The sequence below is a fragment of the Phyllostomus discolor genome, chromosome 4 (genome assembly GCF_004126475.2).
Source record: "Phyllostomus discolor isolate MPI-MPIP mPhyDis1 chromosome 4, mPhyDis1.pri.v3, whole genome shotgun sequence".
Classification (NCBI taxonomy): Eukaryota; Metazoa; Chordata; class Mammalia; order Chiroptera; family Phyllostomidae; genus Phyllostomus; species Phyllostomus discolor.
In genome coordinates, this window is record NC_040906.2 from 143,682,128 (window position 1) to 143,709,999 (window position 27,872).

The window sequence follows — 27,872 nt, forward strand, 5'->3', positions numbered from 1 at the left end:
GGATAAGTTTTGCTTACAAAACTCAACACCAAAAAACAAACAACTCAATTAAAAGATGGGCAAAGGACCTGAATAGATACTTCCCCAAAGAGGACATACAGATGGCCAATGGACAAATGAAAAGATGTTCAACATCACTAATCATTAGAGAAATACAAATAAAAACCACAGTGAGATACCATCTCATATCTGTCAGAATGGCTATCCTTAAACCAGTAAATCAACAAACATGTGTTGGAGAGGATGTGGAGAAAAGGGAACCCTTTTGCACTGTTAGTGGGAATGCAGACTGGTGCAGCCACTGTGGAAAACAGTATGGCGATACCTCAAAAAATAAAAAGTGGATCTACCTTTTGACCCAGTGATCCCACTTCTGGGAATATATCCGAAGGAAACCAAAACACCAATTCAAAACAACATAAGCACCTCTTTGTTCACTGCAGTGTCATTTACAATCACCAAGACATGGAAGCAGCCCATGTCCATCAATAGATGAGTGGCTAAAACAGCTATGGGACACTGACACAACGGCATTCTATTTGGCCATAAAAAAGAAGTAAACTTCACCCTTTGCAACAGTATGGATAGACCTGGAGAACATTATGCTAAGTGAAATAAATCAATCAGAAAAAGACAAATACCATATGATTTTACTCATATGTGGAATCTAATGAACAAACTGAACTAATAAGCAAAATAGAGACAGACTCATAGATGGAGAACAGATGACAGCTAGTGGAGGAGGGGGAGGAGGTTAGGGGGTGGAGGGATTGAGCAAAAAGGAAAAAGGTCTCATGGACATGGACAACAGTGTGGTGATGGCTAAGGGAAGGGGGAGTATAAAGGGACTACATAGTAATGGAAAAAATATAATAAAGATTATATATTTTAAAAAACTATGCTACTGTAAAAAATAAATTTTTACTAGAAATTATAAACACCCAAGTTCTAGTTTCACTTATTTTCTGCATTAGAAATGAGCAGCAGAATTAGAATAACAACTGAATCAAATAAATATGCATCTAGAAGATAATTTACACTATAATAAACTGATGAACAAAAATATCATTTTCCCCACAGCAGTAGTATATTTATTTTGCTGAAATCAGGTAGTAGGGAATGAATAGCTCCGGGGAATCAGTACAGAATGTTCACAAAGATTTACAAATCTCTAGTCATTACACACTGAGCAGCAAAAACATAGGTGTTGAATCCTCTTAGGCCAAACTATCATGTGTTGCAAAGTTTCTGTAATTCTCATGACTGCATGCCTCTGGGGGGGAAGTGTGTGATTTTAATGCACAATAAATATTTTATAATTTACAAGTATTCTGAGATAGTTGATCTGCAGAAACAGCATACATCCTGCACATGCAGTTTTGACATCTTGAGATATATAGAAATATTCATGCTTTTTTATTGGTCACATTTTCTCTTTCCATAATGATGCCTGTGCAACACCCCTAACATTTTAACCTGTGTAATAAGACACTATACAGTTGTTCATATATATTACATGAAATACTTCATTCATAAATAACAAATTTAGCTTTCTGGTTCTGGCTACTCTTACTGTTATTCATTTTGTGTCTTAACAATTAACACCTTATAACAATCAAGCACTGATTTTAATGATCTTTAGCACCAAGGAGTCAAGAATATTGCACCAAAATGGGTTTACACTTCATCTAGTTAATAAATAAGATCTTGCAACTCTGTCACAAGGAAAATATCACTCCAAAATTAAACACATTGAAAGAGAATAGTTTCACAGAAAAGTTTGGTGTACGCCATTTGTAATAAAGCAAACAAAAAAAACCAAACAAACATCAGTGGATTCAAAAATTAATAAAGTTAACATTAAAATCTACATTAGAGGACTCCTTGATTTTTTAATTAAAATTTATTTAATTTTAAATGTTCTTTCCAACAGAAGAGGTAGGTATATTTCCACATATGAAAAATTGGTAACAGCCACAAATCAAAACATTAAAAGTCTGATAAAAATCAACATACTGTCATCTAACAGCACATTTCTGTAACAATTTTATGATGTTACCAATAAAGACATGAGTTGTTTCATGTTCCAATCAGACATTCATCTTAATTTGCATAATATATATTTCTGATAGAAGTATTGAAAGGCTGCGTTTAAGTCGCAAAAACTGTTTCCCACAGTGATTTGTGCCACAAGTCATGGCGACCTTTGTGTCGCTACACAGGATTTTACTGTAATTCTTTTTTTCACCAACACCATCATCATCAAGCCTCTAAAAGTCTACAGAGATCATCAGATTCTTAAAATTTAATTACAACCAAAAGGGTATTCAGACTAGTGGTGGAGAGATTCAACCATTTCAGTCAGCAAATGAATTCAAATGTGCAAATTTTAAGGTGTCTGTATTTCTAGCTTTGGACCAAAAAAAGGAAGGTAACTGATTTTAATCAGTAGGTAATTAGTAATTTAACCAAAAAACTCATAAAGACTGTGTTTCTGTGATCATCAGACTGAGGAATGACTGCATATAAGATACATGAAAAATTTCATGCATTAGACAAACGGATGTGAACAGAGAGCGAGCCTCCAAAGTCACATAATAATTGCTTTGGTCTAGACAATATCAAAGCTAATAAAAAAATGTTTAAAATAAAAACTTCATAAATAAAACATCAGGGTACAGTATTTAACACTTTACTCAATCTAAAGGTCACTAATACATAGGAGCACATTTGCCTTTTTCTCACCACCCCCAAACCCTCATTTGCTTCTGTTTTCCCTGAAATTTTATATGAAATGGGAAATTCCTCACTGTCAACAACAGTTAAGGCCCAGTTCAATTTACTCTCCTTTTGCTTTTCCATTTTTCTGCTTTTTTCCATTTTCTATCACCAGTTTTTCTGATTTGTTCACACCATTGGCTGAAATACCATTCACAGCTGTTTTTCCAGTTTTTGACTTCTTGGGCTCATTGTATGTCCGAATGTAGAAGTTGAGAAAGAGAAATATGAAGCTGATCGCGTAGGCAATCAGAGCCCAGTGCATCCACTTTGGGAAGGGGCAATCGGTGTAGAGAGACAGGGCCGTGTGCCCAATGGTCACAAAGAACTGAACCTGAAAAACAGAAACAGTGCACGGTAAAGAGTAAACAACTTCAGAATCTTCTATGTAGCAAATACAGGCCCAACTTTTGCCACATTGTCCAAAGTTTAATAGTTCTCTGGCTCCCACGCCTACCTCTTTCTCATTCAGGTAGCTGCTCAAATGCCATCTCCTCAACAAGGCTTCCTGATGATAGAACTAAAGTGCCTCCACCCAACTAGCCATCTCAATTCCATTTAACCGCTTTTGTTTTGTGCAGGTTTTCTTTTCTTCTTTTTTTTACTTTATAAGAATTATAGCTGTCTGAAATTGTCTTTTGCATTTGGTGACTTCTGGATCACCCATCTTTCCACTAGCATGTAGCTCCAAAGGCAGGACCCAGTGTTGCTATGATGAATCCTGAGTCTCTGGCACTGTGTCTAGATTCCATGAATATCTGTTGGATAATGCTGAGTAATATTATCTAATGAGGGGAAATATCAGTAGCTCCCACATTTTAGACTGATTTCTTTTTTTTTTAAAGATTTTATTTATTTATTTATTTTTAGAGAGAGGGGTAGGGAAGGAAAAAGAAAAGGAGAGAAACACTGATGTGTGAGAGAGAAGCATCGATGGTTGCCTCTTGCATGCACCCCAAGTGGGACCGGCGGGCAACCCAAGCATGTGTCCCGAATGGGAATCAAATCAGTGATCTTTTGCTTTGCAAGACAATGCTCAACCTACTGAGCCACACCAGTCAGGGTGAGACTGATTTCCTTCCACAAAATTGTCAGCAAGCTGGTATATATACTTTCAAAAATAAACCTCTTACAGAATAGCAGATAGGTCATAGGCATTTGGATTAACACTATCCTTTAAAAACTAAGATGCTTGGTAAAATTTAGTAGGTAGTTGAGAATAAGTGCAAAAAGAGAGAATCACTTTCAACTTGAAGAGTTTTTAAAAGGAGAAAAGCCAAAATTGAGATGCTTTTCATTAAGACGAGGGAAATAAATTTAAATTCTAATTTATCAATAAGTGAATGGTTCTCAAAATAAAAGTTATAAATTTCATGATGTTAACAAGTGCTAAGTTTTTACAAGATTGATCTACAAAAGTAAGTAACTTCTGGCTTGGAAATATACTACCCTTCATAAAATGAACATCCAATTTGGAAAGCACAATTGTGGTTTCTCTTTTAAGCATAGTATTAACAGTATTATTATGTTAAATATTATTAAAGTAATTTAGTTCAGGCAAGCCTCAAATTTATTAAAAACTTTTTAAAATTTTCCATGGCCAAATCCAGAGTTTAAGAACTTCTGATTTCACAATGGTTCTTAGAATCTGCATCACTGACAAAGGGTGTGTGTAGGTGGGTGTGACTGAGTATGGCATCACTCAAGGAGAGTCAGGTGCAGGTTCCGACAAAATAGGTATCAATAGTTCATGTGATTTTTGTCATCTCTTTATTTTGGGGGGACCATTTACTAATTACTAAGAGAAATGAATTACAAAATTGTATACACAGCTTTCACAAAAACTGAAGGAAACTTCCTATGGCATTTTAGTTATAAATCAATCCTTCACACCCAGCAGTTCCCAAAAGTTGTGTTTCCTGTTTGGTTAGTCAGCTGTTTAGCAACTTAAAGCAGAGATGAATAGTATTTCCAAATGTGATTCCACTGATAAAATTGTTTACATACTATGATTAAAGCAAATTATAATAAAATCCGAGGCTTAAAGAATAGCTACCAGGTTGGTTTGGATTTCCAGTTTGATTACTAGGCTAGTGCCTGGCTCTGAAAGTTACACTGAAGCACCCAAATGCTACAGAAGTCCTACTGGGGTTTGTTCCAAAGGCCCTCTGCTCTAAAGACTAACAATTTAAAATGCCTAGCTCTGCTCCTCAAGGACTTCATGTTGGAGAATTAAGAGGAGTTCTCTGGTCCTGGCTCCCTTTCTTTACCCCTACCCTTCCTTGACCCTCTGCCTTTTCTGCAACTTTTATATTGTAAATGTATGGGGTTTGTTATCAAGGACTGAAAATTAAACAGTAAACAGAATGAATAGAGATAATATTTTAAGTAAAAATTTGAAAAAATCACCCAAGATAGATGTCATTATTTTTCTAGTCATATATGAGTCTATGTATGTTGTGATGTTCTTAGGTCTTTATTTGCCCATTTCATGGATATTTTTAAAGAATAGTTCTCTTAGACATGAGCTAGTCTGACTCTTATAGACATTTAAAAACCAAAAGGCCATAACCAGTGGGTCTATGAACAGGCCAAGCAGCCTCAATCCCACAGATGAAGCATAGAGACAGTTGAATTTGCAATAGAAAATTGTCAAAAATGACCTCATACTTTATAATTAGTAAACTCAAACATTTTCAGTATTGCACCAGATGAAACTTTAGAAGCATTTAACTCACCAGCTGCAACATGGTCAGGTATCGTTTCCACCAAAGATATTTCTGAATCCATGGGCCAAAGGCAGTTAACCCGTAGTATGAGTACATAATCACGTGGATGAAGGAATTCATTTGGGCTCCAAAAAACGCTTTAGAAAAACAAAAGTAATTATAAGATACAGAAAATTTTATTAGTCAATAAACCATTTGGACATAAATAAATGAGTCCACATTATTTTCTAACACTTAATCTTGAGTAAAGATTAGGAATAAAAATTGTAACACTACTGGAAAAGCCTCTTCAGATCATGCTAGATATTTTTAAAAGGTAGATTCAGACTTTTAACATATTTTAAAAAAGATGTTCTTCAAATGCAAAGGACTTTCAAAGTAGCAAGCTTTTGAATGGGGTGGGAGGGACTGCAGGGGGAGAAATGGAGACAACTGTACTTGAATAACAATAAAAAATGTGAAAAAAGTCATGGTACATATAATGGTTTAAGTAAATTTGTAACTGTCACATTATTGCCTTTACATATGCAAATATACATATCTACAAAAAGAGTACTTATTTCTTAGGCTTCTAAATAATTTTAAGTGGAAAGTAGCAAGGTGAACTGGACTATTACGATTTGTCCCATGGGTCCCCACAAGAGGAATGGTCTATTTCCAGCTCAATAATGTAAATCGTCTTCAATCCACAGGTATCTGAGCAGCTGGAGGCAGATCTGAGCCAAACTATGGATTCACATTATCTTTAACATCAACATGTCTATACACAACTTCCTTTGAGTGAGAACCAACAGGCCAATTTAAGGCCTATTTTAGAGGCAGAGTGGGCTCTGGGCTTGTACTGAAAATGAAGCCTTCACACTGAGAAGATAAATCTTGGTATCCTTTGGATCAGAACCACTAGAATTGCTCCCCATCAAAATATTATTGTCTGCATTTAGAATTACCTTATGCTCATCTCTGGGGCAAATCTTTAGGTGTTAAAGTAATCACAAAAAAAAGCTAAAGCTTTACTTTCTTCAAATTTCTTTAAAATGAAATTAACACAGAAATAATCACAAAACAAGTTAAATTATAGACCAACTCAAATTCCCAGGTCCTCATTACTTTCCACCCAACAGATTTACACAATTTAATGCATACAGATATGCTTTTGAAAATGCTCACCTTGCCCCCCTGCAACCCACTTGATTCCAATCCACCACAATGTAAACATTGTACAGTGATGGTACACATGAAGGAAAGAGACTTGGTTGTTTTTCTTCCTTAGGATAAAAAACACCGTGTCCAAATACTCAATTCCTTTAGATACAAAGTACCACCACAGAGCAGCAGCTATCTGTAAAAAGAAAGAAAAAGGATGTTAGAAACACCAGATGCATGCCATCACATTGGTTTTCTACTCATTGTGTGTAAGTTCTAAATAATTTTCACTACACAAACACATGAGGCATGAAGTCATTTTTGCCTAAGTAGGTGTAAAATCTAGTCATCTATCCATGGGGGGAATGCGAAAGACAAGAGTCCAAATATATATCTACTCTGTAGCAGCAATACAGAAAAAGTGTCATATTACCTAGCTGGACCCCTGTAGCACTGAACTTAGAGCACTGCAAACACGTTCACAGTGCTATGTTTTTCAATTTGGTAGAGAAACAGGTATTTACTTTGTAAATGTAGTTCAATTGTTCACGCTAAGCCTATATTATACCTCAGATATTCCTACAAGGATGTTTATGGGTAGCGACTGGTCTCTGTTACATCTCTCTCACTTCAATACGTGCAACAAAGCACTTAACCAATATAGTTTGCATTGACCAGTAAAATCTTTAAAATGATATAGTGACATAAACAAAATGAAACAACAAAGATTTCCTAGGTCATAAATATAATCCTGCTCACATGAATAAGTCTTCTCTTTTCCTGGGCTCTAATTAAGACACCAGATGGTACAGAAAGATTACTGTACATGCTGAGATTAAGGATCCAAGGTTCCAATGAGAGGTGACCTCTGGATATATATTTTAAAATATTTTACAAGAATTCTATAATAGTAACCTAAACTCCACTTTTCTATGTGGAGTTCCAGGACATGTGTCCTAAACATATGTAAAAAAGAAGGCAGTGCATGACTATATAAACCTTCGTGCGTGGGGGTTTGACAGATTTACTCACAGACAGGCGCTGATGTTTTAGAGTTCACAGTTCCCTTTCTCATCTTATCCCTGCACCTACTGGGTGTCATAAGTTCTTGTGTGTTTGTTTTCTTTTGAAAAACAAAATTATATAAAGTGTGGACCAAAGAGAAAATAAAGTCTTGTATTTACAGGTTGAGAATGTTTACTGAATTTGCTTGAGTAATAATACTGTTGAAAATTATAAAATTGGTTGAAAATAGGTTTGAAATAGTTAACTACTCGCAGCTACACAATATTTAATAGTCATTATTATGTTAGTACTTTAAAATAAGGTAACCATTTTGGCATAGTAAACTTTACCTATAAGGTAAGAGACAATGTCTTTACCCCCTCCCCAATCTGGGCTTCTAAATTAGCCACAATTCATGAATAGCAATAAATAATTCCTATCTTTCATTTGTAAACTGCATCAGGTATCTCTGAAGAGCTACACCAAAGTGAAAAGTGATAACTTCTTGTTACATCACAACAAATACAAAAACAAGTGTCTGAGTATTTATTCTACAACATCTAATATTAAAAGGAAGATAGAGGGAAGAAAATTTCAAATGCAATCTTTTAGGAATCTCTGGTTTTTCCTTCTCCTAGATTACAGTTCTCACAATAGCAAATTTTTTTAAAGTACTGAGTTTTTATGCATGCCAGGAGGGTGGTTCACAATCACCAGAATAGTATTTTTAAATCTTTATCCTAAGAATGTTAGCATGTTGTTTCACCCAAGGGTTTTTTCTAAGTGAACTCCTAAAAGAAAACAAGTTAAACACTTTTTCCTTTTCCTCTCCCACAAACCAAGCAAGACCAGGGAAGTCAGATCTCTACTCTACTGAGGAGATTCTCTAACAAGATGGTTATCTGAAAAAATTTTTTTTTCCTAGCCTACAAATCTAAATAAAGTACTCCCCTCATTCTCTCTCAGTCACATCACAGGTTTTATTTTCTTGTTAATCCTTTGTTTACATGACTACTGCTTGCCTCTCCCACCCTTCACTAGAAGGCCAGCTCCACAAAGGCCTGGATCTTCTGTCCTTCCACCTGTGCCCCAGTGTCTCTCACACTACCTGCATGTGATTGGTGTTCGGGACACATACAGTGAATGAATAAAGCAAGAATGACAACCAAAGGGGTGATTTTTCCATCAGCACAAAAGTCTGATAGCACCATGAAGACACAGACATATCATGGCAAGTACATTAAAGCAATCTCATCTTAGGTCTTGATGGATACTGACCTTTACATTATCCAACCCCACTGAAAAATTCTATTTTTCTCAAGTGAAGCTACTGTATATTATATTATTACTACATATATTACATGTAACATAAAACATAACATGTTTATTTATGTTTTATGTATACATAATTTTAATATAAACCACAGTACACAAGAGTAGTTCAATAAATACTTAATAAAAATGAGATAATTTATTGTTTCTTCCAAGTGAGTAAAATGTTAATTTAGCTAATGTAGGTGGCTGGAAAGTAAATTATGATAATATTCTATTACTATTGGTTTATTTTTTTGCAAATATAATAAAAACTGAGCCCATACCTATACAAATTGTGCTATACTTAACTTACTAAACACTACATAGTTTATAAAACATGTTTTTTTCCTCAGACTTTCTTAACAAAGAATTAGAGTCCCTGCAGACATTTTTATCCTCGACCAAAAACAACCAAAATCTAAAATATCTTTACACTAAACATGGAACTCTTTTTTAAAAAGTACTTCCTTCTAGTAATCCAACATATATTCACTCTCACACCACCAAAAGACACTGGAGGTATGAAAACAGATTTTTAATTATGTACTTAAAAAAAAGCACAGCTTTACTGGCTCAAAACAACCCAGTACACTTTTACCATTATATATAAGTATGTTTTTTGCAGACTGGGGACTATAAAATTAGACCCACTTTGACTGATTTAGAGAATTTTTAATGTACTTACTCTGACTTCATTAACATTATCAGAATAATCCACACTCTGGCAAATATAGCTGTATCCTGCATTATATGATCCCAGGAATAACTGAAAAGAAAAAGGTAATATTTGGACTAAAGTTTTAATAGATACAGCATTTGAAAACACTAAATACAATATGCAATCTTTGAAATAATTTTAAAAACCAGTACTGTCTTTAAAATTTTGAATGTATTAAACATTTAATGTATTAGAATTTTTAAAATTTACTGTGTAGATTTATTCTAAAGTTGAAATCTAGATTAAAAATCACATATAATTTTTGAACTAAAACATCAATTCTATCTACTTCATAATATTAAGAGAAATTCTAATTGACCATGACTCAGATCCAAGAGCCACACTGATTTCTAGACTTGATCCAGAGTTGTTTGCATCTAACAAATTAGGTAAAAGTACCAAATAAATTCAAGTTTTTTAATCAAGTTGAGATTCTGTAGCCTATGTTGTCAATTAAATAAAAAAAAAAATTTAAGGAGAATGCTATTTATTTTCCTAGCATCACGAGACCAGTTCTCTCCATTCATACAGAATGTTAATGAAAAGTTTTCTGAGAAACAAACTTCTTTCACTCATAACTTAAAAAACAGCTGTATCCATCTAGTCTTTAAGATCTCCCTTCATGGAAAAATTGTGGGTACGATCTAAATAATTATGTCGGAAAAGTATAAATGATTAGTAGCAATAATTGTGTAACAATTAACTCAATTTACCTACAATCCAAAATACAATGACAATAAGAAATTGGAGTTAATTTGAAATTGGTATGTTATACCTGCATATTTTGATCACTTACAAACCTGGAACTACTGAGTACAAATTATAAATAAATATACGCAACTATTTACCGAGTGCTTAATATGTGGTAAACACCATGTAAAAATTATCTCACTTTTATCTCTGATACCCTAGGAGATAGGTATTTTCCCCATTTTATGGGGAATCGAGTCTCAGAAAAATTAAATAACTTCCAATGTCAAAAGAGCTCATAAGGGTTTTTTTGGAATACAGTCTGTCTCCTTCAAAATTCCATTTTAAATACTTGTCCTTTACCTTATATATGTTTTATATTTTTGGTATCCAAAATGAAAAATGTCAATAATATAAAATTTACTTTTAAAGTAACCAATAGTTATACTGGGGTACAATGTCACAATGATGGTTTTTCATATTCTTATAGTAAACCTACCTCTCTGAAGATAAACAAATTAAGCAAAACCATCCCAAAATTATAGACAATTAGCACCAAGCGCATCTGAAAAGGTTCTCGGGCCTTCATCCACTTTGGGCCCAGCCACACGAATAGGAGATAAAGAGTACTTATACAAAGAGTAGGCCATGGAGAATGCATTAGAGGCCAATTTTCCACACGTTTATCTACAGAGAAAACAAAATAACATAAAATTCATTAAAAATAAATGTCTTATAAAATGAACTTATTAGGAGTTATGTTTGAAAATAGTTTTCCTAATTTGACCAAATACAGATCACCATCCTTTGAATTACAACAAAAATACATGGCATAAAACTCAAAGAGACAAGACCAATTCTTGTGAGCAGCTTCTGAAAATGAAGCTTCATTATATATGGCACATAGTATGTTTTATAGAGAACCTAGAGAACAAAAAAAAGAAATAAAGCTCACTAAAAACGTGGGACAAATTTTGGATAAGTAATAAAAGCCTCCACAGACAGAAAAATACTAAATATTTTAAGGAGAAACGTGTCTTCCATATTAAACATGTGAAATTCATCAGTGCAGTTTGGAGGCTGCTCCCTCCTATGTCTAAGACAGTCCGAATTAGTAAACTGAAGAAGTGTGGGGAAATGAGAGCCATTTCCTGGGATATTTCTGGATACACAAGACAAGAGTACAGTTATAACTGGATGACTGTTAGATATCATTACAGTTTTGTAATTTATTTAAATGCTAATCATAACATTCAAGTCATTTTTCTAACTTTTTCCTTAAGAACATAGTCTATTTTTTTACCCATGAATATAACTAATTTATAAATATATGTGTAAATATATACATATAAAGTGCAAATTATTTCATTTAAAATGAATAAAATACCCTTAATATTTAAATAAGCAATCATGAATCAATTTTACAATATTTCTGCCACAAGTAAAACATTTCATGAAAATGAAATATGGGGTTAACAAAAATTAATTTTCTAATACATTATAAAAAGATATTGGAATTAAATTATATTTCTAAAAGCTAAACAGCATTTAAAAGGTTGTGAATCTAATGTGTAGTTTATTTTTTTAAATCAAGTTTATTGATTTATTTTTATATTATGTATTTATTTTTAGAGAGAGAGGAAGGGAGGGAGAAAGAGAGGGAGAGAAATATCAATGTGTGGTTGCCTCTCATGTGGCCCCCACTGGGGACCTGGCCTACAACCCAGGCATGTACCCTGACTGGGAATTGAACTGGTGACCCTTTGGTTTGCAGCCCATGCTCAATCCACTGAGCTACACCAGTTCCAGGGCTTAATGTGTAGTTTATTCTTGGTAAAGCAAAACATTTCTGTGTTCTATTTTTAGGAATATTATACAGTTTTAAAATAGTAATATATATATATATATATATTCATTCCACCTTTCAGCCAGTTCCTAAGCCAGAATAAATTATATGAAATAAATTTTTTTTACTTGCTCATTACAATGTCTTCTACTTAAACTGTCTATTTTACTAAAACTATGTATGTAAAATAGCTCTGGATTGGATAATTACATCTCAAAATACTTTACTTAAAAATAATCTGTTTCTATACATTGTTAGTAGAAAATAGATCCAAGACATGAAACACAAGTAGGACAATACCTAGTCACATAGTCTCCAAAGTCAGGAAGTGACATAATAACTATGTTTTCTACAATATCAGAGTTGTTAGAATGGTGTAATAGTGACCTAAAAGAAAAACACATATGAGAACAAGAAATATGAATTTATTTCATAGTATATAGGGGACCTATTATCTATCTATACATTTATGGCTCTATCACTCAAATCAAAACACACTTCAGAGCTAAAATAAACTAAAATACTTAAAAAGACAGGAGAGAGAGAGTAAATCTCTCACAAGGAGGGAGGCAGTGGCTTTTTGTTTGAAGGCATCGTGCCACTATGGTCCTATCACTGCTTGTTCACTTTTCTTTAATGTTGTCATGTTATCCTTCTATGACCATGTCTTTCTATGGTCATAGAAACACCCCTTAAAACATGGGGTGTTTATCTACTTAGATCTTTGTTTTTCTACATTATAGAAAAAATGTAATACAACCCTGCTAAATCTTAAAGCCTGCTCTACTTCAGATCACTAAAGGAGTTGCTGTGGTGTGCTATTCCTAGCCTCAAACTTAAAGGCAGGTATGGTTTTCCATGAGATTGATACAAAGGCAACAGCACTCCTTTAAGCAATAATCTGTACAACAAAGAAAAGAAGATAAATTCATCTGTAAAGAGATTCTAATTTCTACCATCATAGGTTATTTCTCACTCTTATCACACACAGAATTCCTACTGACCAAAGAAATTCTAAGATGGAGGCGTAGGTAGATATGCTTCACCTCCTCACATAACCACAAAAAGAATTACAACTACATCTCAAAGCAAGTAACACCCAGAACTGCCAGAAAATCAAACTGTATGGAAGTCTGACACCAAAAAGCCACATTCATCCAAATAGGTAGTAGGAGCAGAGATGTGGAGAATGGACAGAGAGGTAAGGAGACCCTGTGTGGTGCAGAGAGCTGGCAGCAGGGGCAGAACAGGCACAGGCAGTCCCACATTCTCTTGTGGTGGATAAAAATCAGGAGAAATACCTTGGGAGCCAGCAATCCCAGCCCCAAGCCAGACCACACAGCCCAGGGTTCCAGTGCCAGAAAGGTAAATTCCCATAACCTCTGGCTGTAAAAACCAGTGGGTGTTGTGGCAGCAGAAGAAACTGCCAGATTTTCAGAAACTCTGCTTCAGGGGTCTTAAAATGTTGCAAACCCACCTACTCTGGGATTCAACACCAGGGCAACAACTGGAAGGGTCCCAGTCACATAGGGGTATGAGTGAAGTGACTGGAAACCCAGCAAGTGACCCCCCAGAAACAAGGTAGTGGCACAGCCCCTCTCCAAAACCTCCTCCCGCACAGAGCCACAAACCAGTGAAGCTGGTTGCCCTACCCTGATGATTATCTAAGGCTCCTCCCCACACAATTTACAGGGAGTCAAAGCAGCTGTACCTAACACACAGAAACAAACACAGGGAGGCTGTCAAATTGAGGAAACAAAGAAATATGGCCCAAATAAAAGAAAAGAACACAACCCTAGAAAAAGAACTAAATGAAACAGAAATAGCCAGCCTATCAAGTGCAGAGTTCAAAACACTGGTGACCAGGATGCTCAAAGGACTCATTGAGTATGGCAACAACATAAAGGAAGAAATGAAGATTACACTAAGTGGAATACAGAAAAATCTATAGGGAATCAACAGTGATGGAAAGGAAGCCAGGATTCAAATCAATGATTTGGAACATAAGGAAGAAGTAAACATTCAACTAGAACAGAAAGAAGAAACAAGAATTTTTTTAAAAATGAAGATAGTATAAGAAGCCTCTGGGACCCCTCCAAAAGTGCCAACATCTGGATCACAGGATGGCAGAAGTAGAAAAGGAAGAGCAAGAAATTGAAAACTTATTTGAAAAAATAATGAAAGACTGTAAGTCCTTTATACAAGTTCCTTGACTTCAAAAAAAAATAGTGAAAGAAAACTTCCCCAATTTGGTGAAGAAAATAGACATACAAGTCCAGGAAGCAGAGAGAGTCCCAAGCAAGTTGGACTCAAAGAGAACCACACCAAGACATCTTAATTAAAATGCCAAAGGTAAAAGATAAAGAGAGAATCTTAAAGACAGAAAGAGAAAAGAAAATAGTTACCTACAAAGAAGTTCCCATAAGACTATTAGCTGACTTCTCAAAAAAACTTTTCAGGTAAGAAGGGACTAGCAAGAAGTATTCGAACTGATGAAAAGCAAGGACCTACAACCTGGATTACTCTATCCAGCAAAGCTATTATTTAGAGTGGAGGGACAGATAGAGTGCTTCTCTGACAATGTAAAACGAAAGGAGTTCATCGGCACCAAGCCATTATTACATGAAATGTTAAAGGGACTTATTTAAAAAAAAGAAGATTAAAACTATGAACATTAAAAAGGCAACAAATTCACAATTATCAGCTGAATCTGCAAAAATGAAAATGAAACAAAAGTAAGCCAACAACCAGAACAGGAACAGAATCATAGATATGGAAATATTTGGAGAGTTATCAGTTGGGAGCGGGGGGGGGTGGTGTGGGAGAAGAGGCAGTATGGGGGAAAAGGCACAGGGATTAAAAAACATAATTGTTTGGTACAAAATAGACAGGGGGATGTTAAGAATAGTATAGGAAATGGAGAAGCCACAGATCTAATATGCACAATGCATGGACACGAACAAGGGGGAGGGGGATTGCTGGAGGGAAGGGGGGTACCAGGCAGAGGGGGGAAAAGGGGGAAAAACTGGGGCAACTGTAATAACGTAATCAACAAAATATACTTAAAAAAGGAAAGTTCTGCAAGTAAATAAATTTACAGAAATAGGTCCAAAAATTGCCCAGAAAACAAGATTACACAATGGAATACTACACAGCAGAAAGAAAGATGGAGCTCTACCCTTCGTAACAGCATGGGTGGAACTGGAGAACATTATGCTAAGTGAAATAACCCAGGCAGTGAAAGACAAATACCATATCATCTCACCTATAAGTTTAACTTAATTAGCAAAACAAACAAATGAGCAAAACAGAACCAGAGCCATGGAAATAAAGAACAAACTGACAGTGACCAGAGGGGAGAGGGAAGGGGGATAAAGTAGGAGAAGGGGCAAGGCAAGGAACACAAATAGGGGACTTGGCATGGACAATGGGGGGCGACTGACTGTGTGGAAGGGTACGGGACAGGAGAGAATAATGGGGGAAAAGACTGGACAACTGTAACTGAACAACAATAAAAAAAGGAAAAAAACAAATAAATAAAAATCTGGTCTCTTTGATGTATAGTGTAGGTAACCTGTACTATTCTCTTATTCAACAGAAAAAATTAAAGAGAACTAACAGAGAAAGAAAGAAGAAGCTAAAGATCTGACAACATGAAACACTAAAAGAGGCCAACAGAGGAGTAAACAGGTGGAGCAGAGCAGACAGAACAGGTATCAGAGAAATCATGCGAGACTTTATCAGTAAACAGAGTTTTAATGCCAGCTCTGCTGCTGTGCATGGGCACAATGTCTTCATCTCCTTCATCTCTGAAACCTGACAGAGAGGTCAACTAAATCAGTGCTTCTCCAACTTTAATGAGAAGAAGAATCACCTGGGGGTGGGAGGGGACAATGTTAAAGTACAACTTGTGACTCAGTAGGTCTGGGGTGTTGCCAATTTTTAGGAAGATTCCGCATTTTCTAGAAAGCGCCAACTGATATTATGCTAATATTCCATGGACCACATTTTGAGTACCAAGAAACTAAGTGATTCCTTAAGGTTTTTTTTAACCTCTGAAAATTGTTGCTTTTTAAAATAGTTAGGAGGAAGAATGGAACTGAAGGTGAGGAAAACTGAATCAATAGGCATTTCTCACTGAGTAGGGGACTCATTTTGCACTGCCAGAGTGTCTGTACATGTTCACACTGCCCAGTGACCTTCCTTCAAAATGTAATCTCTCTGAAGGCAGGGGCTAGGTCTTTCATTCTTACATTACAAGGCCTTCCAAAGTGCCTAAGTATTTATTTGATGAATAAATGAGTGGATTTTTTTTTCATATTAGTCCTTTATTCTCTATCCCTTCAGTGAAATCTAAATGTACATTTACTAATACTCAAGGTTTCTTCAGTGTACAGCAACCCTTTCCTACAGCTCTTTCCAGACCCCTTTCTTGTTGGTACATGCCTCTAACCTGAAACCAACAGCACTTCAACCCAGTATCTGGTGAGTGCATGTGTGCTCTATAAGGCTCAATGTCTTTAACACACAGCTTTTTCCAGAGAAAAAAGGTGCCCTTCTTTGCCCAACAACGCAAGTCATGCATTCATGTGGCCACCGCTTAACAAAACCTGTTCTCAGCCTATAAAAGGCCACATTTCACACCAGATCCTTTTCAAATTAGCCATTCCAGCTCCCAAAATTACTACTTCCAGTGATTATTATGGAAGTTGTAGCAATTGTCAGTGACCTGAACACAGGATAACAATTTCCGTTATATTTCCATGAAATTTCTCCATGTCTTTGCAGTTGTGTCTTTCTGAATTTACCCGCATTAATATTTCCTTTAGTAATTTGACAACATTCAAATACCGCATGCTGCTTTTATATGTTCCCTTTTCCACTAAAAAGATGGCCTGAGTTCATCACAATAACACAATGATAGAAAATTTGCCATTACTCATAGGCCTGCTCCTCAAGTTTTGAACCAAAAAAAAAATTAGGGATTAGAACAGTCAAGGAAAATCATGAGTACGGAACTTGTATAATTTATATAACCTTAAGATAATGAATTATCCAGCTTTTCATTTACTCAAAAGTTAAATAAATTTATTTGTTGCTTTTCTTCCAAGAAAGATGTTGCATTTGCTTGCCCTTTTTTTTTTTTTTGCTTTCCTCTAGGTTCTATTGAGAAACAATCAACATATATCACTGTATAAGGCACACAGCATGATGGTTTGATTTATATATACTGTGAAATGATTAATACAATATGTACAGCTAACATTCATCTCCTCGTACAGATTTAATAAAAAGAAGAAAAGAAAAAAGGAAAAATATCTCCCTGTGATGAGAACTCTTAAAGTTTACTCTCTTAACTTTCCTATCTATCACACAGCAGCACTGGCTGCAGTCATCGAGTTGTACATTAGTTACATCCCTGGCATTTATGTATCTTATAACTAGAAGTTTATACCTTTTGACCACCTTCCTCCTCTTCTCCCTTCTCTCACTCTCCAACTCTGGTGACCACAAATCTAATCTCTTCTTCTGGGGATTTTATTCTTGGAATAACATATTTTAAAGATAAAGTATAAATTAAGTGCCCTATTCAGTTAAGTTACACTGAATCCAAATATACAATAGATTAGGCATATTAGAGTAAAAGAAATATATTGCTAGTATGTTGGCAATATCCTAATCCTACACAGTTATAGGTGGGATTCCATACCATGAATTTATTAGGGGAAAAAAGAAGAAAAAATTTTATTAAAGAATCCTGTCCTTCCTGCCACCACTAGAGTCAAATTCTGTTATCAAGGAGATTCAAATGGCTTTTATGTAACACTCTTAGGAATGTTTTATTGAAAAAAGCTTGTTTAGAGGGGATCAATAATGGCACAAATACAAACTGACTCTAGTCAATTTGTTTGTCATATTGTTTATCTTTTTTTTAATCCTCACCTGAGGGCATGCTTATTGATTTTAGAGGTGGGGGAAGAGGAAAAGAGAGAGGGACAGAAACATTGATGCAGGAGAGAAACATCGATCAGTTGCCTCTCACATGTGCCCTGACTGGGGATGGAACCCACAACTCGGGCATGTCCTTAACTGGGAATCAAACCTACGATCTTTTGTCCATGGGACGATGCCCCAACCCAACTGTGCCACCTGGCCAGGGCTGTTTGTCTTATTTTTGTATTTTATACTATTAATAGCTTTATTAATCTGTTTATACCTTCATGCCTTAGTGATTTTGCTCTTATTTTGAATTATTTATTAATAATTTCAAGTCTTTATCTTGCATGAAAACCTTTATCTAAACTAGAGGTATAGAATTTTAGATTTAAAAATGATCCCTTTATCTTAAAAATGAGATTCAGCGAGGTCAAGAGACTTGCCCAAGAATGTGGCGTGCAAGAGCCTCATGGCTCCTGACAGCTATTTCAGTACCACTCAGTCGCCATGTCCATTAATATTGAGAGAAAAATTCCCAATTTCTTCCTAAATTATAGGCACAAATGATACTTTAAGATAGAATTCAAGAAAATGAGAGACCCACAAAAGTTCCCTTAACAGGGGAAAAAAAAACCCACACACAAAAAAGAGATCCTCAAACAAACCAAGGTTCATGCTTTCTTAGGGGCTGCACCTGGCAGACCTGCCTAAGATCATGAAAGCTTTAGAAACCATGACAGAGTGGTGGGAAAGGACGAAGGATGTCTGGCCTGGAGAAAAAGAAAAAGACCTCAGCATGTACTAAAGGACCTAAAGAAAGGTTAGATTTATTGCCATTTTTGGAATGTAGAATTAGAACCGATGAGAAGTTTTAGAGAGCTAAGTTACACCTAAATTCAGAAAATTTTAACTACTGGGTCTTTTTTTCTGTAAGTAGAAAGAACTGGATTTCTGTTTGGTTGTTGTTGTTCTGCTTTTGCTTTTTTGGTAATGAGTTACCTATCATAGTTTTAAAGTAAATTTAAGCAAGCCTAAAGCTAAATATTAAATAAAGCAAATCAAGTTTGGGAGCAAGAGACTTTAATAATAAGAATTACCAAGGCACATCACTTTAACCCTCCCAGACCCTTTAGGGTTAACTCTTTCTTGGGAAATAGTTTCCATTTAGAACATTCTATTTCATAAAGCTCATGCCAAATGGGACTTATTTACAAACATTACTATGGTCAGTAATCATACAATTTTATCTGCATTAAGGGACATGTAATGTTTATACAACTGAATGTGTGTCAAAATTCACAAACAAGTTACTAAAAATTAGAGTCAATTTTATCATGTGTAAATTATACCTGATTAAAAACGGGATTATACCCTAAGTATCCTAAAACAGTAATTCGAAAGAACCCATGCACCCCAATGTTCATAGCAGCACAATTTATAATAGCCAAGCACTGGAAGCAACTTAAGTGCTCACCAATAAATGAGTGGATGAAAAATCTATGGTGCATTTACACAATGAAATACTATTCATTGTGTAAGAAAGAAAGCAGAAAGAAAGAAGGAACTCCTCCTCTCACAACAGCATGGATGGAACTGGAGAACACTATGCTAAATGAAGTAAGTCAGGTGGTGAAAGACAAATACCATATGATCTCACCTATAAGTGGAACCTAATCAACAAAACAAATAAGCATGCAAAATATAACCAGAGACATTGAAATAAAGAACAAACTGACAGTAACCAGAAGGAAGGGGGAGAGGGATAATAGGGGAAGGTCCATGGAGGAACATGTATAAAGGACACATGGACAAAGCCAAAATGGGTAGATTCAAGGGTGGGAAGCAGGGATGGGTGGGGCGGGGGGCTGAGGTGGGGTGAAAATGGACAATGTACTTGAACAACAAAAAAAATAAAAACAAAAATGGGAAGAAAAATCATCCATCTAAAACACCCTCCACCAATAGGTTTTTCTTTATTGAATTTATTGGGGTTACATTGGTCAATAAAATTATATAGGTTTCAAGTGTACAATTCTACAACACATCATCTGCACACTGCATTGTGCACTCACCATCCAAAGTCTAGTCTCCTTTCATCACCATTCATCTTCCATTCACCTTCTTCCACCTGCCCCCACCCCCCTTCCCTCTATCACCATACTGTTGTCTGTGTCCATGATCCACCAGCGGGCTTTTATTCTTAACCAGGTTTGTTTCTTAAAATCCCATGTTGTATTAGATAGAATAGACTTTCAAGACAGACTCTCCACCTCTTCTGATCTAAGTGATTTGGGGGAGGTTTTTGGTCCCTGACCTCTCAAAACTCATTAGGTATTAGAGGAGAAGGTGGACATGAAAAATCAATTGCTTTGCAGGATAGTGGGCACAATATCAGAGGCTAGTTTTAAGAACAATGTTAGGAAAGGAGAGAGGAGACAAGGTGAACTTTGAGAGCAAACATTTGAATTGTTTCTTGAAGAACAGAAGAGGAATTTATCAAGCAGACAGGAGGAAAGGTCTTACAGAGAGAACCATAGCCCAAAAATAGCCCAGGAAGAAATAGCCCAAAGTGGCCAGAGAGGAAGGAAAAGATAAAATGACATCATGGAGACCAAGAGAGTAAGATTTCTCCAAAATGATGGGGTAGGTAACACACTCTTCAGATGAAGAATCAATGGTTCTTTTCTTTTTAGTGAGGATGTAATATGTCTTAGAGTTGATGGGTGCTGATTAAATGTACAAGTTCCTAGGATATACAGATGCCACAAAGTCATTCCTTCTGCTACACCCTATCTCCTCTCCACTCCAAATCTTCATACAAATGCATCCTATGTCAGAAAAAATCTGAGCCCCTCCCATTAAAAGTCATACCCTTTGATGTCTTCTAGGCCTTTTCTCCCTGATCTAGAGTTCTCTAGGCTCTTAATATGGACCCTCAAGTCATACCACCAGCATTAGAATCCTACCTCCCTCATTTGCCACCTGAATACACCTGAACAAGTTACTTAGTCTCTCTGGCCTTATGGATGATAAACAGGGGGTTGTTTGGAGGAATGAAATATGTACAGTGTCTGACACAGAATAAGAGCTCAATAAATGTTCACAATAGTCATTATTATTGACAATAATCCAACCACTGAATCCTTCTCTCTTCCAAGCCAAAGAGTTAAAACCAATTTTAAAAAATTACCATCAATAATAAATCTTAGGGAAAGAGTTTAAACTGAGAAGACAGAACATTTTATATTTATTCACGAGAGAAATTACATAGCAAATCTAACTATGAATTTTCAATTATGTAGAGGGGCTTTTTTAAACACCTTGTTTTAAAGAAAATGTAAACCTGATATAATAAATAGTAAAATACATGTAATCCATCCAATACTTTTGAAGTAACCCAAGTCTGTTAGAAACTTCTATTATATACAAATAACTATAACTAATTTTCACAACAAATTATCACTATGTATACTAAAGCAGCCTCCTTAAATATCTCTAATAGATCTCTTTTTTTTTTGAAAGGATGATAACTTTCAAAGGTTTTTAGAACTCAAGATTTCTACCAGTCAGCATGAGCTTTCTTCCCCAATTAGTCTAAGCTGGTCATCATCTCCTGTCCAAAGAAATTAATAAAATGTTTAATTTTTAGAACATCTAAATTCCTAGATGTAACAAGAAAGAGCATAATATTATAGTAGGAAATACTCTTTGTTGGGAAGGATTTGGGAAGTCACGTGCAGCAGAGGCAGTGTGGCATGGGGCACAGAACAGAGCCTGATGTGAGAGCACTGGATTCCAGCTCTAGTGGCAGTTCTCCAGCCCAGTGACTGTCGGCCTGAAAGTCTCTGAGCCACAACTCCCTCCTGTGTAAAATGGGGGCAACAGTAAGATTACCCAAACCACAGAGTTGCTTTGAGGCTCAAACTGAAAACCCTCTGTAGGAAACTCCTCCAACATTAACTCTTTTTGTACTTGAAAATATTAACTATGGATTTTCTCAAACTTTTAAAGCACACTGTGATTTACCTCTGTCATGTCATGCAACTGTCCTTGCCACCGTCTGTCTGTGTCCCACGCCACATGGGGCAGGGGCTGTCCATTATCTCTGCAGCCACCAAGGCTTGCACAGTGGAAGCACCAAGCAAATGGTGAGGACTAGCAGGCTGAGAGAAAGGCACAAAGTATCTATAAAATGAATCATTACTATTTTGGCTATTGCTACTGTTAGAACAGACATTCAGGACATTTCTAAACTACTCTTTCGATTCAGCCAAAATGAACAACAGTTACTGATCAATATGGTTGTAAAAGATATACAGTCCCTGTTGGGGTAAAAACAACAACAACAACAACTAAATGTTCTATAAAAATTTATGATATTGTTTGGTTTTCTTAAGTACATTTTAAAATCAATAGCTGAAGAACATTTTCAAATTCTTTCTTTTCCATAGTAGCACAGACAAGCAGATTATGAAAGATATTAGAAATACTCCATTCCCTTGCTATACCAGCAGAAAAGCATGTCCTGGAAGCTTAATAGCAGAAAATCACAGGCCTCACTACAGAGCTACTAAACCAGAATCTGTGTTTTAATATGATTCCCAGGTGATTTACATATTAAAGTTTAAGAAGAACTGCTCTAGTCTGCTCAGAAATGTGGGCCAATTTTATATAATATGTAATGAAGTCATAAAAATTTGATTAATTTTGCCTAGAATCTACCTGAGTAAATCAGCTACTTCTTTCTCTTCTAACATCTATGTCTATTTAGACTTGAGATCTTGAGAAAGATCTCATCTCTATGACAGGAATAAACTAAATAAAACCATAAGGTCTCTTCTAGGTTCCAATCTAAAATATGATACTTAATATATTCTCCAAGCCAAGTAAGAGCTTGGGTATCAGTGAGTGAAAAGGCAGAAGTTGAGGAGAAAGGTCTTCCATAACTCAGTACAGTGGGGCAGGAAATGACCTGAGATACTCTAGAAAAAGTACACATTCAGGAGTTGGTGGCGGAATGAGAGTCAGATCTGTTTCCTATTTAGTCAGGGAGGTGAGCATGGAAATTTCTGCTTTAACCCCCTGGGGGCTCAGGAAAGAGGATGGTGGTTTGATCTGGGAAGATCACCTGGATGAATGTAAGGAAAGGGCAGCTCTGGCAGAACACAGAGGAGGACCAGGCAGAACCTGGGTCACAAAATGGCAAAGAGGTCAGACTGTGATGGGCAGACAGGCAGGAAGGGAGACCTTCACCAGCAAGGCAAGTATAAGCTTGGTATCTGAAAGTGTGAGGGAACAAATGGCTGAGAATCTACTGCAGGGCTGGAACTAGAGGGCAAAAATGTTCTATGTAACCTGGTTGTATAACAGTCACCAAAGAATCTAAAACAATGAAGGGAGGAGTTACAAAACAGATGGGGGGGGTGGGGGCAGGATTTTGGTTACAAGTTTGCCTGAACAGAGATTTTAACAAAAGTAGAAAGTGAGAGAAAGTATAATTCCCTTAAAAAGCAAATAAATAATGATGGGTTCAGAGGCAGCAAAGGAGGAAAAAACAACATAGATGAGGTGAGTGAATCGATATGTGATTCAAGCTGAAGACTGATTACTCTGAGGTTTAATTTGGAAGTGTTACTACTAGATGGATAATACAGGGAAAACCAGTTTACTCACTTGGAAAATGTGGATAATAGCACCTAGGTCAAAAGATGATGAGATTAAATGTAATAACAAACATAAGCATTGTCCACAGTATCTATAGCTCAGTAAGCACCAATAAATGTTCACTGTTATCACTGGACAATGAAACAGTATTTGCTGAAGGAATAAGGAGGTTGTACCCCTGCCTGGAAAGGTCACTCACAAGGGAAGAAGATTCAATCCCAGCTCTGTTACTTTCCAGTTGTGTAGTTTTAAGTCTATTTCTTCATCACAGAATGATAAAATACCACCTACTTTATTGGGATTCTATGATCATTAAATAAGGTAAGGCATATAAAATGCATACTACAGCATTCTATAATCCACATGGTCCCATACCAGAAGCTCAATAAATAGCACTGAGTTCCACCATGTGCAGATGGTATCTAAATTCATAGTTTAAAAAAAATGACAAGAGGGTAAGGGAGGGGAAAGATGAAAATTAGACTTCAGGTGGTAAGCACAGAATGCAATCTACAGATAATGTGTCACAGAACTGTACACTTGAAACTTACATGCTATTAACCAATGCAACCCCAACAGATTTCATTTTTAATAACATATTCATAAAAGCAAGTTCATAGGGAACAGGAAAACAATGCCAAGGCAAGGGAACATGTGGTTCAAGAGGAGGTCCTGAGGGAAATATAAATATTTATATGGTACAGAATATATACATATATGTGTGTGTATGTATATACACATATACATGGAGTATAGAAGAATGCCTCACAAAGAACTTATGTGCATGACCCACGGACACAGACAATGGTGTGGGGATTGCCTGAGGGAGTCAGGAGGAAGTCTAGGTGGGTGAAGGGGGAAAAATGGGGACAATTTCTACTACTTAACAATAGTTTCTAGTTCTTGTATTATGAAATTTGGCAAACAGGTTCATAATTCACTTTGATAAACTCTTTTTAAGGAATTTAAGTTACTCCATCATATGGAGGTCAACTTTATCTTCTCAAGCAAAATACCACATTTTATATTTTATATGTAAATTATACTGTATATTCTATATGGAATACATATATGAATTTATATAAATAAATATCACCTTTTAATTTAATCTCATACAACAGCCTTATAGTCCCTTTGAGCATTTCAGATGTCTTTCTTTAGATTATCTCTAGTGGTATTATGACTTTGCTCAGATTTAGTATTCTAAATAGTGATACTATGTAGACAAGATAGTTAGTATTAGGTAAAATAAGAGAAGATACATAGGCCAGAGGACCGATTGTTGCTTTCCTGCTTGGCTAGTGTGATGGGGAGACAAAACGACCTGTTTAGACCCATTTCCAATACAGTGTTCATCTTCAAGTTATTGAGCTTCTATGACTCTCAGGGCCTTCTGCACATACAGAAATAAAAATGTCTCCAGGCCTATCTCCCAGGGTTGTTGTGAAGTTCTTGGTAAAACTGGAAAGCAAAATACAAAGGCAAGGTTGTCTTCCTTGTTCTTTGCTGCTTTCTAGCCCCTTGGGACTTTTGTTAAGGCAACGGCTATGCTTGCTCCATATAAAGCCATTTTACTATAAGCTGAAAAATAAAAGAATCAATTGCTTTAGCATTTAACACTGAAAAAGATAATTTCTACAGGTGCTATTATATTAATTACATAATATATTAAATTCATTTTCAGTGTGATAAACACACAAAATTTACCACCTTGGCCATTTTTCAGCATACAGTTCAATAGTGCTAAGTATACACACATTGTTGTGCAACCAGTCTCCGAACTTTTCTCCTTGTAAAACCGAAACTCTGCACCCAAACAACTACTCCCGTCTCCTCCTCCCCACCCCAGCCTTTTGCAACCCTGACTACTTTCTGTTTCTATGATTTTAACTACTTTAGAGACCTCATGTGAGTGGAATTAATCAGCATTTGTCTTTTTGTGACTGGCTTATTTCACTTAGCATACTGTCCTCAAGGTTCATTTACACTGCAGCATGCATCAAAAGTTCCTTCCTTGGTAAGGCTGGATAATATCCCATTGTATATATATACCATATCTTCTTTATCCACCCATCAATCACTGAATATCTGGGTTGCTTTCACCTCTTGGCTCTCATGAATAATGCTGCTATGAACATGAGTGTGTAAAAATATATGAAATTCTTTAATACATATCTTATGCCTAAGTTTTCATTTGATAAACAAATAAAAATAAAAACAAGCTTACTCTTTTGATTATTCCAGTTCGAAATCACAAATGTGTTTATGTGACTACATCTAAAAGAACTTATTCATTCCTTCAATGATCTAATACATTTGCATTTCAAATTTCAAGACATATTTTAATTAAAATATAATACAAATAAAATACCACATTAAGGTATTTGTTTAAGAATAGCAACATTTTATGAAGAAAAATATACAGCAAAAGGTTTTCTGAATTAATCTTTTAGTTAAGAAACATACTCAATCAGAGCCATTTACTTTCTTTGTTTTCTCCATATTCAAAAACCTACACATTTTTAGGAATTTTACAAAAATTTTAAACCACAATTCCAAATTTAAATTAGAAATGCAGAAGAAAAAGTGTTTATAATTGAAAATCTTTTATAATGATGTATTATAAAATTTTACATTTTTATAGAAAAAACATAAAGGTTAAGTTTAAACTATAGAAACCATTGCTTTAGGAGATATTATAAAGATTCAATAAAGTGGCCTTAACAGATCATGTAGTTTCAGCTCTCTCACCTTACAGGTAGAAATATAAGGCCCAAAGAATCATAACTAACTTGCCCAAGACCATGTAACAAGCCATCCTCAGTAGTTGCATGTTACATAATAAATGTAATACATAATTGTATACATTATATGTATAATGTATAATGAACTTATTCTTTAATGTTATTGCTACTACTTTTGACAAAATAGTTAACTCCTGGTTATTCAAGGACTAACTAGATAATTAATAAGATACAGTATTATCACAGTGCTGTGTGATATAACAAAGCTATGTCACAGTAGGAGCTTAAACATCTGTATCCTTTTGTTTTTCTATTCCTTTACCTACTTCTTATGGAGCATATAAGAGAAAGTAAAATAGACTAAATATGAAGCTGTTACTTATACTATCTAAGCAGCACTGATAACTGTTTTGTTGGAAAGACTGTAATTATTACACAGAATTAGGTTTTTGAATTATTGATCAATGTTCATCTGAAATTGCTTCACGTATTTACAGAATTTTTTATTATTTTTTAAAGATTTTTTTAAATCTAGCTAATGGGGAAATTTTTTTTAAAGATTTTATTTATTTATTTTTAGAGAGGGAAGGGAGGGAGAAAGACAGAGAGAGAGAAACATCAATGTGCGGTTGCTGGGGGTCATGGCCTGCAACCCAGGCATATACCCTGACTGGGAATCGAACCTGGGACACTTTGGTTCCCAGCCCACGCTCAATCCACTGAGCTACGCCAGCCAGGGTATTTACAGAATTTTTTTAAAGTTACACCTAGATCCATCCATGCTGTCTGGAGAGCATTATGCTAAGTGAAACAAGCCAGGAGGTGAAAGACAAATAAAATATGATCTCACCTATTAGTGGAACCTAATCATCAAAACAAACAAGCAAGCAAAAAACAACCAGAGACTTTGAAATAAAGAACAATCTGCTATTAATCAGAGAGGGAGAGGGAAAAAAGGGGATAGTGGGGGGGGCATCAAGGAACATGAATAAAGGACACATGTACAAAGTCAAAGGGGGTAGGTTTAAGGGTGGGAGGTAGGGATGGGGGTATGGTGAGGTGAAAATGGAGACAACTGTACTTGAACAACAATAAAAAGAAAAAAGAAAAAAAGGTTACACCTATAACCAGAATTTTTAGAGCTGGGTGAGACCCTAGAGATTACTTAACTCTCTCTATTTACAAATGAATAAAGTTTAGATTGGAAAAGCAAATGGACTTGTCCAAACTCTCAAAGCTAATTAGCAGGAGATCCAGGAGTAAAGCCTAGCTCATCTAAATCCTGTCCAGTGTGCTTTTTTCCA

The 27,872-nt window shown here is 35.7% G+C and overlaps 1 protein-coding gene across 1 annotated transcript in view; it reads right to left on the reverse strand.

The window, feature by feature from the left end:
- Window positions 1-1,065: 1,065 nt before the first annotated feature.
- Window positions 1,066-27,872, reverse strand: part of ELOVL4 (ELOVL fatty acid elongase 4) — a 33,060-nt gene continuing 6,253 nt past the window's right edge. The window contains exons 2-6 of the mRNA XM_028510544.2: window positions 10,877-11,064; window positions 9,655-9,735; window positions 6,675-6,846; window positions 5,517-5,644; window positions 1,066-3,112 (exon numbers count right to left, since the gene is read on the reverse strand). Of these exons, the coding sequence (XP_028366345.1) occupies window positions 2,840-3,112; window positions 5,517-5,644; window positions 6,675-6,846; window positions 9,655-9,735; window positions 10,877-11,064 (842 nt within the window). The 3' untranslated portion in view covers window positions 1,066-2,839. The remainder of the gene's footprint in view (window positions 3,113-5,516; window positions 5,645-6,674; window positions 6,847-9,654; window positions 9,736-10,876; window positions 11,065-27,872) is intronic.